At 52.1% G+C, this 14198-nt stretch overlaps 3 protein-coding genes across 3 annotated transcripts in view; 1 reads left to right on the top strand and 2 right to left on the bottom strand.

Moving 5' to 3' along the window:
- Positions 1 to 1178, top strand: part of SPG11 (SPG11 vesicle trafficking associated, spatacsin) — a 29110-nt gene extending 27932 nt beyond the window's left edge. Inside the window, exons 39-40 of the mRNA XM_059481970.1 lie at positions 112 to 263; positions 795 to 1178. Coding sequence (XP_059337953.1) covers positions 112 to 263; positions 795 to 978 — 336 coding nt within the window. The 3' untranslated portion in view covers positions 979 to 1178. The remainder of the gene's footprint in view (positions 1 to 111; positions 264 to 794) is intronic.
- A 444-nt stretch (positions 1179 to 1622) lies between these two features.
- On the bottom strand, positions 1623 to 9580 carry EIF3J (eukaryotic translation initiation factor 3 subunit J). Its single transcript, XM_059481971.1, has 8 exons — positions 9472 to 9580; positions 9283 to 9383; positions 5762 to 5819; positions 5449 to 5540; positions 4927 to 5041; positions 3959 to 4117; positions 2928 to 3001; positions 1623 to 2616 (listed from the first exon to the last, which is right to left on the bottom strand). The coding sequence occupies exons 1-8, from the start codon at positions 9497 to 9499 to the stop codon at positions 2488 to 2490; spliced, it is 756 nt and encodes a 251-aa protein (XP_059337954.1). The 5' UTR covers positions 9500 to 9580; the 3' UTR covers positions 1623 to 2487.
- Positions 9581 to 12152: 2572 nt separating this feature from the next.
- CTDSPL2 (CTD small phosphatase like 2) overlaps positions 12153 to 14198 on the bottom strand; it is a 29877-nt gene continuing 27831 nt past the window's right edge. The window contains exon 13 of the mRNA XM_059482474.1: positions 12153 to 14078. Coding sequence (XP_059338457.1) covers positions 14013 to 14078 — 66 coding nt within the window. The 3' untranslated portion in view covers positions 12153 to 14012. The remainder of the gene's footprint in view (positions 14079 to 14198) is intronic.

Below are 14198 nucleotides of genomic sequence, written 5' to 3'. Positions count from 1 at the left end.
ACCCCGCGTTTCACAGCAGCAAGGGCTGGGTTGAACAGAGGCTCCCCAGTACCAAGTTCTCAGTGTGGAGCGCTCTGTGCCATCCCCCTCGTGTCCCTGCTCTCCCTGCAGGCAGCCATCGTGGCCGAGGCCTACGAGTTCCTGCCGGACTGGGCTGAGGTTCTGTTCCAGCAGGTGATCACCAGGGGGGACTTTGTGTACCTGGAGGAGTTCCGGCAGCAGCGGCCGCTGCGGCCCGGCCTCTTCGAGGAGGTGGCCAAGAAGTGAGTGAGGCTCTGCAGCTCTGCCTGCACAGGGCCCCTGACAGGGGGGAAAGGGGTAAACTGTCCAACTGTTATGGATTTGAGATAGAATTCCAGAGTGGTTTGGGTGGGAAGGGACCTTAAAGCCCATCCAATGCCATGGCAGGAACACCTTCCACTGTCCCAGGTGCTTCAAGCCCCACTGTCCAGCCTGGCCTTGGGCATTCCAGGGATCCAGGGACTGCCTCAGCTGCTCTGGGCACCTGTGCCAGGGCCTGCCCACCCTCCCAGGGAAGGATTTGTTGGTAGGCTTGGTTCCTGGCACAGCATGGAAGTCACTCTGATCCAGCCTCGTCCTTGAGCTGGACAAGGAGGGAGCTCAGGGCTGGGCAGAGCAAATCCCTAAAATGAATCAGAGCAGGTAAACAACCAGGAGATTCAAGTGTAGGTGTTGAGTACGACCTCCTGTTGAAATGTCACTCTCGCAGGCCCAGAGCAATTCTCAGGGGCCTGGGGAGGTTCTGTGTGTCAGTCCATGTGCAATTGTTGCAGGGTCAAACAGCAGCACCCCCCTGCTGATGCTGCCCTGAGGAACCTGAAGCGGTTCCTCACCCACTGTGAGGACATCTACACCTACTACAGGCTGGCCTACGACCACAAGTTCTATGACGTGGTGAACTCCCTGCTGAAGGACCCTCAGACTGGCTGCTGCCTCAACGACCTCTTATCCAACTGAACTCCAGCTGAATCCCAGCCCGGAGCGCAGGCTGCAGCTCACTGCTGATTTACACTGATTTTATCCATGGCCTGCTCACAGGGCTCTGCTGCTCTGTAAAAATTACTCCAGAAAACTGCACAAGGTTGTAAGTAGTTAAATGCTGACTGTGTTAACCTAAAATTGTGTTATGTATAATAAATCTTATTGTTTATAAATTACTTGAGTCACCAGCAAACACTGACTAGCCCAGGTGGGGGGTGAAGCAGAGATCCAGCAGCCCTTTAAATCAGGGGCAGGGGGAGGGAGCAGCCCAGGAATTGTACCCAAAGAGGCTGAAACAGGTGTGCAGAATGGCCAGGCAGCGGGGGTGGAATGAGCAGAATCACTGCAGGTTTCAGGTACCCAATAGACAAATGCCTTCTTTGAGTCCAGTCTGATTTCTAAAATCTTGTACAGCCTTAAACAGCCCATTCCTAATTCTGCTGTCTTGGAGTAAAAGAAATAATCAAGTGCAAATGAATTTTTACAGTTATTAAATATAAATTCCTTTCCAGGCCCAGGCCATGGGTAGACTCCCACCACACCTCAGCTTTGCAACTCTCCCTCTTCAGGTATTTTTCCTGTCAGGCCCCAAAAAGAACTCTGCTCCAAGGCCAGCCTGGTGAAGTCCTCAATAGTGATTTTTATTAAATTAGTTGCTTTATAAAACATTGCAGATGTTGTAATTGTTAACATAACAATTTGCCCAACTGTAGGAACTGCTGCAGTTTGCTAAGCAAGTTTGGTTTTTAATGAAAGAAAACGGCCGAGTTGTGAGAGACCCACCACAACCCAGGAGAGCCCCAAGGAATTCATGTGGCTTGGTTTTTTCTTTTACACTTAACCCCTTAATTAACTGTTAAAGAACACCCAACCCAGACAGCTGCATTAGTAGAAATTTAAATGACTGGAACTAAATAAACTTCATCCTCGAGACACAAGTGGGTTTTACCTTGCTCTGCCCCAGCAGGTGCTGTTCAGGTGTCAGGCTCTGGAGCAGTGGCTGTCCCAGGGGACAGGCTCCCAGGTGCAGTATTCACACTGAAGTTAGCAGTTCCCTTCCCAAAATACTGAAATCCTCAAGCTCTAACTCAAGACAAAGCGACTGGAACTCTACGTGCACACCCTGCCCTTGCTGCAAACTGCTCTTGCTCAGCCCTGGCCCTGGAGCAGGGACAGTTAAGGCCATGTCATGGAGCTGTGCTGGTTATAATCCTTCACCTTGTTCCAATTCCTTCCCGATTTAGTGGCTGCTGCTATGAATAGCAGCAGTGCCCATTATCAGAATTTTGGGTTTTTAACTGCAATTTACAGACCTTTTCCATTCTACCCCGCCCGGAGCTTCCGCCCGGACCCGGCACCTCCAGCCCCAGCACACAGATACTGCAATTCTGATTGTAGCATTTGGCAGAATTTAGAGGAAGAAAGGTTGTGCTACATGTTTAAGGGATTATGGGCAACAGAAAGACAACAGAAGAGAGATAAATGTCACATGAAGTCTTCAAAGTCTTGTACGTACTCGCCATCGTAGCCGCCGTAGTCGGCCAGGTCGTCTTTCATGGTCGCCTTCAGCCCCCCACCAGGCACAACACCTTTTTTCTTCTTTTTGGCTTTATTCTGTGCCAAGGGGACAAGGGTGGTTATTGCACAGCCCAGAGCTCTGCCATTACCCCAGCCAGGCCCAGCCCAGTGGCACTGAGCAGCCACAGCCCCTGCACTGAGCGTGGCCCTGCCGATGGTTTCCACCCCGCACATTTTCTCTTCCTAGGAAAGCTGTGACAGTTCCAGGTGTCCCCAGCTCCCTGCACCACAGCCCTGCCCCCCTTTGCCTTTCGTCCTATTTCCCCTGGACTCTCAACAAGTAACTAATAAATGCAGGGGAGCCCCAAGCAGGGGCTGTGATCCCTGAGGAACAGCCCCAGCCTTACCTTCTCTTGTTTTTGTTTTTCACTGCATAATACTGTCAGAGTGTTTGTGATCTTTTTCAAATCATCCACCTCCACTGCATCAGGGAAGAAAAAGGAAAAAAAAAAAAAAGATTCCTTATCAATTTTGTTCTTATAAGGCAGTTAAGTAACATTCACAGTCTCTAAAACTAGAAATAAGCATTAGTGTAACTATGGGCAATTACTTGATTTAAATCAGCAGAACACAGAGTGGGTGGTTCTGGTCCTTACAATCCCAACAAGGATTCCAGCTGGTTCCTTGGAAGCCTGAACCTTGTTGAAGGTAAAACTTGCAAATAAAGTTACTGAACACAAGAGTCTTACAGAGACATTTGAACAGTTAAATCTGGAGACAGTAAGATACAGTAAAATGTATTAAAAGTAGCACTGGATTAACAATAAATTATTCTGTTTATCAGTAAATGGTGCGAGAGGCTGGCAGTCCCTCCTGTTAGGAGCTCTGCAATCCCTGAGATGGAAGCTGCCAGCTGGGATGATGGATGTAGCCAGCTCCTCCTGGGATCGAGTTACCCCTCACTGAAGGACAACTGGGTACAGGACAGAAAGCCATCCCAGCCACTGCTCCAGCCACCAGGGCACTGGGAATAGGAGTTTAAATTACTTCATCTCTGTAGAGTTACATGCTGAATTCCAGAACAGTTAATCTGCAGTTCCAGAATTACATGATTTTGTAATAGTTTCCCTCTAAATGAGGTACTCAAAATTATCTGCCTCAGAGAATTTACTCTTATTATTATTTTAGAAATGGCTTCAAGAAAAACATGCAAGGTTTAGATCAGCATCAAAATTCACACATTTAAGAGAACTGTCTCTAACCAACGTGCAGAAAGAGCACTCTTGCACGAGGAGAGGATCCTAGGTGGAGTTTGTGGGAATGGAATCAGGTCAGTGCCTCATTTAGTCCAGACTCACGGAGCAATCCCCTCTGAGCACTATCACAGCACGTTTCCCACTCCAGCTGCAGCCAGCAGAGCTGGGCTGTCTGCACTTACAGGAAATACAGACGTCCCGAAGCAGCGCTTCCAAAAAGCCGGCGTAATGTAGGGACTTCTCGTACTGTGTGATCTTCTCCTTGAGCAGCTTCCCAAATTCCGTGAAGTCATCTTTTGAAGAGGGGTTCATGGCATCTATTCCACAAGTGCTATTTACACCTGCAGGACAGGCAGGGGTGTTACAGAGGCCATGAGCTGTGAGCCCTAAAAGGGGCCTGGCTCCCACCTCCCTGAGCTCTGCTCCTCCACAGCCAGGGTGATCCCTGCCCTCACAGAAGGAAGGAAGTTTGCTGCAAAACTCAGAAATTTCATAGAATCCCTGAATGGTCTGGGCTGGAAGGGTTAAACCCTATCCAGTGCCACTGTGGCAGGGCAGGGACACCTTCCACTGTCCCAGGTTGCACCAAGTCCATCCAACCTGATCTTGGGCACTGCCAGGGCAGCCCCAGCTGCTCTGGGCACCCTGTGCCAGGGCCTGCCCACCCTCACAAGGAACAATTCCTGCCCAATATCCCACCTAACACTGCCCCCTGTCAGTGGAAAGCCATTCCCCCTTGTTCTGTCACTCCAGACCCTTGTCCAAAGTCTCTGCCCAACAATTTCTGAAGCTGAGTCCAACTCAGTAATTTGACCCAGCTATTCCTGTTCTCTGGACAACCTGCACCAGGAAAGCAAGCCCCTTTTCCCTCAAATAAACAATTCCTGCCTCAGCCTCCTGAGTGCAGAACTCAGCTGGTTCTTTGCAGCTGTGCACACCCCCCAAGCTCTGTGACAACCTCCCCTGAGCAATGAGCTGAATCATTCACCATAATTAAGGAAACTCTTCCAGTTTGAGGAATGCTGCTGTGCATCAGCATCTTTGCTACTTCTTTGTTCTCAGTGCCACAACTCTGCGTGCTGAGAGCCAAACCCTGCCCATGCTTTGCAGGGTCCCAGGGGTTTATTTATTTCCTGCTGCTTTCACTCACCAAAGGTTTCCTTTGCCAACTCCAGGTCTGACTCCTCTTGCAACTTCTTTAGCCGTAGTTTGTCTGCCAACTGTTCTTCTGGTGTGAGCTCCTTCTGTTCCTCAGGTGCCTCTAACTGCAGGGAGGGCACACAGAGAAGGTGGCACGTTAGAGACATGGTGCCTTCTCCAGAGCCACTGCATCACCCGCTGCTGCCTCGACTCAGGACACGTGGAAAACCTGGGACCCACTCCCTGCAGTCCCAATAAATTGTTCATTTCACAAGGAATGGGAAGAGACACAAACTCCCACTCCTGCCTGTTCCATCACTGCTGCACACAAAGGAACTGGGATAACACTGATCCAATCACTGGTTAAACTATGCAGGAATTAAAGCTCTCAGCCCCAGATGGGATCACGTACAAGACCTAAGTTTGGTTTATCAGATGAGTCAAGACCTTTTCAGATCTTGCTCAACCTCCAAAAAACCAAATCAAACCCACCCTCTGAATTTTATGTGACCCAAAAGAAATCAGGAGTTACCCTTTTTTTAAGCTCCTCTTGCTTTTTCTTTTGTAGCTTTTCTTTTTCTTTGATTTTTTCTGCTATTTTCTTTTTTTCTGAAACTTTTGGTTCTGTAAAGAGTGGAATAACAAACACAGCTCTCAGAAATCTGATGATTTTTTCTCCCTACACAACCACAAACACTGGAAGCTCAGTTCCTGGGACTGAGCAGAGAGTTACAGACATTTCTGTTAAACCCAGCCCCGCTCAGGTTCCATCCTCACACACCCCAGACACAAGCAGTGCCTGTTCCCATGCTGATACAGAGCCAGGGGTTATCTTCAAGTCTCACCTTGTTTTACCTCTGTCTCCTTCACCTCCTCCTCTTCCTCCTCATCATCCCAGTTATCCTGCAAAACAGTGAATATCCTTTTACAGACACCTGTCGCCTCTTCCAGAGCCCACAAACCCACTGATCTGGTATCAGAGTGAGGGAGCCATGGGAGCTGTATCTCAGGGGTTTTTGGAGCTGTCCACCCTGGCTGGGGCCAGTTCTTACCATGAAAAAGGCAGGTTTTGGTCAAACAACCATCTTGTGTCAGTAATTACAACAGCCAGGTCACAAACAGTCAAACACCACTGGCACAAAGAGGACTTTATTCTCATTTCTGGCATTTTGAGACACTGAACATCCCTGAGGGATGGGCACAGCACAGCCCTGCTGGAAGCCCCCAGCCCAGCTGAAAGCACTCAGAGCAGCACAGGCCGCTCTGTCCCACAGCACCAGGGCCCCTCTCCTGGGCTGGGCAAAGCTTCCACGGCTGCAGGGATTTTCTGGGAGGCCCCAGCAGAGGCAGTGGTGCAGAGCCCCACGCCGCACCGGGACGTGCTGATCCAAGCAAGGAGACACCGAGTCCTTCCACAGCTCACCCCAGATAATTGGCACCTGCAGGGGACTCGGCTTCCCTGCCACATTCCATGGAGCTGACTTGAATTTGGAGCAGCATTATTTTAGCTCACATCTAATTAACTGTGCTACACCCACTGCTTAAACAGCTCCACTCAGCACTGAGGAGCTGCCTCAGCCCCAGCCCGGCCAGGCTGACAGTCAGGTGCAAACTGCAGAGGAAGGGCAGCCTGGCCATGAGGGATTCATCCGTGGCACTGGGATGGCTGGGACACTTCACAGAGGGCACGGAGGCAAGGACTCTATGTCATGAGATGTGCCTCAACCCCATCCTGACAGCCAGGCCTGGTTCATAACCCAGGGAATTCCAAATCCTGACAGCCAGGCCTGGTTCATAACCCAGGGAATACCAAATCCTGCCAGCCTTGCCTGGTTTATAAACCCAGGGAATTCCAAATCCTGCCAGCCAGGCCCCCTTTGTAAACTCCAGGGAGCTCTCTTGGAGGAAGAGCCAACTGCCCCAGTGCAGTGTCCTTGCAGTGATACAGTAATTCCCAGAGAACACATTCATTCCCCAGTATTTCAACACTGTTTCTGTGTCCTTCACTGCCCCAGGAACATCCTCCCTGTGGCTGGGCCTGGGCACTGGCTCCCAGCTCCAGCCGAGCTCTGGGATGGAGCAAGCACTGCCCTGCTCTGGCTGTGCCAGCCCTGAGTCAATAGATGAAAATTCCTGGCAGCAGGCCTGACTTCTGGGGAACATGTGCTGGGGAACACTGAGAGGAGTTTTGTTACCAAAGGTGCTAATTTTAAACCCGGGAAGTTGACGTTTCCCAAATTAACAGTTACTGCAAGTTCATTACTCAAAAACCCTCCAAAACATAGATCTGCAGATACAAAGCACATTCCACAATGTGAGATGCCTTAGGAAAGCCATGGCCAGAAAACATTTTGTGTGCTGCCACTTTAGACCACGTCATCTCCCTCACATGGGGATTTCCCCATGTGGGCCCTCGCAGGGGCCTTTGGAGTCTGGCAGGAAGAGCAAACCAAAGGAAAACAAACCAAAATAAACCACCTTTCCTTGCTGGATCCTCTCTAGATGCAGCTCTGGCACTAAACCCATAATCCCTTGGAAATAGTTAAGCAACTGCATTAAACTATGTGTAGATGTAAAATGTCTTCCCAGTGCCAGAGGGCAGGGATGGATGAGATATTGGGAAGGGATTGTTCCCTGGCAGGGTGGGGAGGGACTGGGATGGAACTCCCAGAGCAGCTGTGGCTGCCCCTGGATCCCTGGCAGTGCCCAAGGCCAGGCTGGACAGGGCTTGGAGCAGTGGAAGGTGTCCCTGCCATGGCAGAGGTGGCACTGGATGGGATTTAAGGTCCCCTCCAACCCAAACCATTCTGGGATTCCACGTGGGGAATGTTTGTTCCTTTATTAAACAGACAGAGACCCCTCAGGTGGTTCCTGGAGAACCTCTCTGGTCCAGTTCTCCTGGACATATTCTATCCAGCAAGAAAGCTTCTCACTTCCTGAGGAAGGAGGAAAAGCAAATGTCACAAACAGCCTGAGCTCCAGGTGTCTGTACACACCTGTCAGTCACAGAGCTGTCAGTCACACACACCTGTGTCAATCACACACACCTGTGTCACTTCCACGCTGCCCACACTCATTCCCAGTGCCTGGAGCTGCTGTGAACACACCTGTCCTTGTCCTGCTGCTCTAATGTCACACCTGGGACACTGGGCTGGGGCTACTATTCCATTTAAGAAGGTAAGTTACACACAGAATCACAGAAATCGGGTAACTTCAGGGTTTTTAAAAGATTAACTACTTTTTCCGTACTGTTTATGGGAAGAACTCCACCCGAGCCCAAATAAAAACTGCTGGTGCTTTTCAGAGATTCTGGTAACAGTGTCCCCAAAACCAGCCCTGAGTCCTCACCCAGTGTTACAATGTCCCAGGACTGGAGGAAACAAAAAGGTCTTTTGTAATTGCCTTATTCCACTGACAGAACCCCGGGATGGTTTGGGTCCACAGGGACCTCAGAGACCTCCCAGCTCCACTCTCTGCCCTGGGCAGGGACACCTTCCACGGTCCCAGGCTGCTCCCAGCCCGGCCTTGAAACCCATCTGGTGTGCATTCCCGGGCAGCCCTTAGCACTATCCACATGAATATGGAGGTTTCTGTGGCACCACCAGCCTGCCAAGGGGAGCCGAGCAGGAGCAAACAGCCTTTGAGGGAGCTCTGCCTGCACAAGCACCAGCAATGATCATCCACACTTTTTATCCCACTGCCGTGCAGACACCACGCTGAAACGCGGCAAGATCCCGCCTCGTGGCGCGTGGAGAAGCAGGAAAATCGGGTGGTAAAGACGTGCTGGCAGAGCACAGAAGCTTCTGGTGAGCAGCAGAAGCACCAACGCAGCACAGCCGTCATTACCCCCGTCCCGGCGCCTCACCAGCGCACCCCGCTCCCAGTGCCGGGCCCGGCAGGCTGCAGACAGCGGGGCACAGTGCCCCACAGCCGGGGAGCAGCTGGAGAGCAGCAGGTGGATCCCCAGCGAGCGGGAGGCGCCGCTCCCGGAGCGCCTGTCCGACCCTCCGTGCGCCGCCCGTCCCGGGGCAGCGGTACCGGCTGCGGCCGGGGCGGCTCGGCGCCTCCCGCCATTGCCACTTGTCACCGTGACCGAGCCGGGGCCGCTGCCGCGCGGGCGGAGCCGCCGTGCCCGGGAGCCCCGCGGTGTCCGGCCCGGCCCCGCCGCCCGCCGAGGCCCGAGCCCGGCCCGGGGCCGCGCCAACCCGCCCGGCCCGGCCCGCCGGGGCCCCGAGCCCCCGCCCCGGCCGGGCCCGCGGCCCCGCTCTCGGCCGCCATACGGCAGCGGCCCGCCCGCCCCGCCGCCCCCAGAGCGGCCCCGCGGCCGCCGCGCCGCGGGGTCCCGGCGGGGCCCGCCCGGCCGCACCTTCACGTCGTCCTCCTCATCCTCGCCGGCCCAGCGGTCCCCGGCCACCCCCGGCACCAGCCGCTTCGCCACCGGCTCCACCACCTCGAAGCTGTCGGCGTCTGTGGGGAGAGGAGCGCGGGTGAGCGGCGGGCAGCGGCGCGGGGGGGGCCCCGCCGGCCCCGGGCCCCGCGGCCCCGCCGCACCCACCCCACGAGTCCGCCGCCTCCGCCGCCATCTTGCCCCGACCGCGGCCGCCGGGCAGCGCCGCGCGGGGCACGCCGGGACGGCGGCGGACTGACCCCGCCCCGCCCCCGGACACGCCCCCCGGAGGCGGGGCCTGAACCAGCGCGGGAACGGGGCGGGAACGGGGGAGAGGGGGCGGAGCCGGGACAGGGAGCGGGGTCGGGATCGGGGTCGGGAACGGGATAAGGAACGGGATCGGGATCGGGATAAGGAACGGGATCGGGAACGGGATAAGGAACGGGATAAGGAACGGGATAAGGAACGGGATCGGGATCGGCCCTGGGCCTGGCATCCCGCTCCCTCGGGCCTGTCCCGGGGCAGTGCCCGCCCGGCGCTATCGCGGGCCGCAGCCGCGGGAGCCGCCCCGGCCCCGCCGCACGCCCAGCCCGGGAGCGGAGCGCAGGGAGCCGAGCCGGGCCGGGCCGGGCCGCGCTCCGGGCACCATCCCGGTACCATCCCGGCACGGCTCGGGCACGGCACGCGCGGGTTTACCCACACCGGGCCGCCAGGCTCTCCTTCCCTCTGTCCTGGAACATGAACAGAGGAAGGCTGGAATTGTTCACCTCTGCACTGCCCGCTCCCAGCTTCTGTGACAACCCCAGGAAGTGGAAAAGGAAGATAGATTTTGTCTGAAGGTATTAAATTTAAAACGTGTCTTTCATACACCTAATCAATGATCTCTGTATACGCCTGTACAAATCACACACGTGTCTAGGAAAACACAAAGGAAAAACAGAGATATCCAAATTTATCATCCCTTTCCTGTTCTTCTCCATTTTCCAGACAATATAAATAATAACAGACGGCCCCAACAATGTCAATGCTCAAATAAGTGATATCCTCACCAAATCTACAGTTTCACAGCCTCGGGGTGCTGTGGAGATAATCACAAAATTGCCAGGAATTGTGCAGTAATTTGGAATATGTTAATACTGGAATACGTAATTTGGAATGCTAAGAATTTACACAGAACATTTAAATTTTTCCTTGACAGTAAAACACAGACACGACTTCTTCCACTTCAAGGCTGAAAACTGACAGGAGCAATGTCTTGACTTACAGAAACATCAGGCTCAGTGAAGGATGAGATCAGCTAAAAATCATAAAAACAGAATCCAGAGCATAAGCATTTAATTAAATCTTTGTGCTTCTGCGGACTAGAAACGATTGTTGAAGAAACAGAAATCCATAGCACAGGGCTTCTCTTCCCATCGGTATTTTACAAGATTGGGCCCCATCAGTACAAATGACATTTTTGCAAGTACCAAGAACAAAATCTCCTCCTCCTGTGCGGGTCCCTCCTGCCCCGGAGCTCGGTGATTTCCAGCGGCCCCACTGCAGCCGTGGGGCTGCGGGGCTGGCAGGGCAGGGACGGGCAGGGCAGGGCTCTTGTCACCCCCGCCAGGCTCGGTTCCACACTTCAGGGCTCCTCCCGAACGCCATTCATCCCTTTGACGCCTCCCGATGGCAGCAGGGTGGTTTGGTGGATTCCCACTCCCGTCCGGGCACATTCAGCCTTCCTGCCACATCCAAAGCCATGGAATCGCCAGGTGGGCTCAATCCGAGCTGGGGCAAGCAGGAACACCGAGGCTGGGAAAGCAAAGGCCTGAACAGGTACTGCCACCCAAGGGCTGGGAGGGGTGACATGGAACGGAATCCACAGGGACACAGAATCCACAGGCCACCAAAACCCGGCACAGACCACAGAGGAAATGGTTCAGAGCTTTGGAAATAGGATGTGGTGCTTTCCGCAAGGACAAGACCATACTCCATAAGGAATCAGTGATCCTTGGGGGGCACAAGCCACACTCACACCTGCTGAGCCCCCCAGGCACAGGGGGTTTTGGGGACACAGCCTGACCCAGAGCTGGGCACAGGAACAGGCAACTCCCCCTGGAGATGAGCAGGACAGAAATAAAACCTGTGGATGGAAACTGCCTCACAGCAGAGAGGCAGGAGGCAGAGGCACTGCAGAGCTCAGTGATGAACACCAGGCTGGCAGCACAGGAAAATATGAATATTTTATATGTTGACCAAGCGCCTCTGTCAGTCCCGTTGTGCACCGCTGCAGAGCACATCCCCTCGTTCACATTCGGGTTTCCCTCGCGGGTCTGATGGGCGCAGCACACACACAGCTGCAAAGTGCAACATGCCTTTGGTGTCCTCAGCTCTGGAAGCACTGCTGGCATGGCTGGAGCCACAGAGGACCTGGGGATGTCACTGGAACACTGCACATCCCACCACAGCTGGAGATGTCACTGGAACACTGAACATCCCACCACAGCTGGAGATGTCACTGGAACACTGCACATCCCACCACAGCTGGAGATGTCACTGGAACACTGCACATCCCACCACAGCTGGAAAAGGCCGTGAGCTAAAGCTGGGCTCCTTCTGGCAGATCCGTGAATTTCACAGCACTTCTGTGATGTGGAAGAACTGGGAGGAATCCCCCGTTAGGCAAAGCTTCACCAGGGAACTGAAACCCCTCAGACTGAGATTTACATTGCAAGGAACAAGGGAGAAACGGCTGCAAAGCAAGGGGCAGCTGCACACAAGCTGCCCCTGCCTTCCAGAGTCCATCCATCCATCCATCTCTCCATCAGCTGCCCAGGGGACACGGCTGCACCAAGCAGATGTAAAGGTAATGTTCTGTACATTTTATTTCAATAAAGACATAAGACAAACAGCGTAAAGATGCCCAGATGCCCTAAAGATAAATACATTTAAAAGATTCTCATTAAAATGAATCTGTAGTATTTCTTTCCTGCAAGCAAAATACCTTTCTTTAAATACAAAAAAAATCAGTATTCTGAATTGCAAATGTTTTCACTTTTTTTGCAGAAAATCTGCCATGATGATTTTGTTTTTAATGAATAAGGATTTTCCACAAAACAGGCTTGCTCTACATGCTAAGTTTTAACAGTTCAGTGACACCATGTGCTAGCTACATACACAACAGATAATATAGTAAGAAAACACTCAACCTGATGAAAAGTTAAAATCTTCATTAATACACTGGAAAAAGTTGACATAACTCATGCCTTTTAAAATCAAAAATACAAAAATTAAATGTTTTGCTAAAAAGATTTTCCTTATTTTAAGGACTCATTTGAAAATGAAGCTGCATGTAATTTGTACAATAAAATTGTACAAGTAAACAGGTAATATACATAAAAAATTAATTGACATACTTCTCAATTATCAGCTGTCCACCTTTAATTTCCAATACTGTACTTTCTTATCAAGCATACAAAATAGCAAACTTCTCTTTAGAAAAAGTGCCGTTCTGTGACATCTTTTACACAAAACCAGTCCGAGCCTGTGGCGTGGTAATGCAGTCGAGAGGCAACGCTTCCTAACTGGTACAAATCCTACCTTCCGCACAAAGCCTCCGGGCACAAACATCCCTCCGGGCGCTGCATTAGGGGCCAGGGCCGGGCTGTTCCCCCCAAACCAGTGGCACGGCAGGGCAGCCCTGCCCCGAGAGGCCGACTGGCAGCAGGAGTGTCACAGGAGCCCTGCCCGGGGCGGCCTGGCACAGCTGCCCGTCCTGCCCTGCCCCTGCCCCTGCCCCGGGCCGGGCACGGCAGAGGGTGAGGTATTCCTTGTCCATCGTGGTGCCACTGCCAGCTGTGCTCTGTCCAGAGGACGTGCCATCGCAATGGTTCAGGGTATTCCCAACGTTAGTCGTTCTTATCTTCGCCTTATCTAGCCAGTCTCTTGATTTTTTTTGAAAAGGTTTTCGACTACAGTAGAATATTACGGAAAGAAAATATAAATGCAGGGTTTCTTTTTTTTTTTTCTTTCTAAATGAAACTTACGTGGGCTAAAACTAGAGAATATTTTTAAACAAATATACAGGATGCAGGCAGACAAAGCAGGGAAACGGCCAGCCAACTGTTTAATAAAAAACTAACAAAATTTGGCTATTTCCAGAAAAACTATGAAGCGCCTCAACTAAAAGGAATGCATAATGAAATTCTAATCTAATACAGGTCAAAAATGTAAAAAGGTTATAAACCTTAACAGGAAAAATAAAACAACTTTTACTGGCCATTCCTGTTGAAATGAGAATCTTAAAAGTAACAGAAAAGTGGCTACAAACCCACTTAGAGCACCGAACAGAGAGAAAATCCGAGTCCGTTTTCAATCTCTGTTGTATCATAAAATCCTGTGTTTCTACAGGTCAAACTGCTGGTGGCAGAAACAGAATTTTCTTTATAAACTGCAGATGTCCTGTACATAAAAAATTTCCTTGGAGTTGCACTAGTTCTAAAGACTTTTCTGTTCTAGCCTCCCTACTGCGGGTACTGGATTGTACTGATGGCGGCAACCTCAGGTGTAGAAAGTCTCTTTCTGTAACCCTTGATCATTGTTGGGCACCAAAGATAAGAAAAGCAAGACGGGGTACAAAAATGCAAAATTTCAACAGTAATGGCAATGTTTTGTATTAGTCCAACAGGGTCCTGCATTTCCTCCCCTCGGCAGCGAGAGCACAGGCTTTAATCGGGGGGTAGCAAATCATGCAAGCGAAATCTGTCTCTGATGTGAGGTCGGACGTCTTCGTTCTGTGGGGGAAAGGGCAGGATTAGGAGAATGAGCACAGCCAGAGCCCCACTGCAGCAGGGCTCCTGGCCTGACACCCCTCTCTGAGCACACACACAGAAACCAGGGAGGATGCCACTGCA

The sequence above is a fragment of the Ammospiza nelsoni genome, chromosome 14, assembly GCF_027579445.1.
Source record: "Ammospiza nelsoni isolate bAmmNel1 chromosome 14, bAmmNel1.pri, whole genome shotgun sequence".
In the NCBI taxonomy this organism is placed as follows: Eukaryota; Metazoa; Chordata; class Aves; order Passeriformes; family Passerellidae; genus Ammospiza; species Ammospiza nelsoni.
The sequence above is the reverse complement of the archived record's forward strand: the minus strand, read 5'-3'. Positions and strand labels throughout refer to the sequence as shown.

What these genes read in the sequence shown, in the direction of transcription:
- EIF3J (XM_059481971.1), bottom strand. Translation starts at nt 9,499, where the DNA reads ATGGCGGCGGAGGCGGCGGACTCGTGGG. An exon ending in GGAGGCGGCGGACTCGTGGG is followed by an intron (nt 9,384 to 9,471) that starts GTGGGTGCGGCG and finishes CTCTCCCCACAG; the next exon opens with ACGCCGACAGCTTCGAGGTG. An exon ending in AAGAGGAGCTTAAAAAAAGG is followed by an intron (nt 5,042 to 5,448) that starts GTAACTCCTGAT and finishes CCCTCCCTGCAG; the next exon opens with TTAGAGGCACCTGAGGAACA.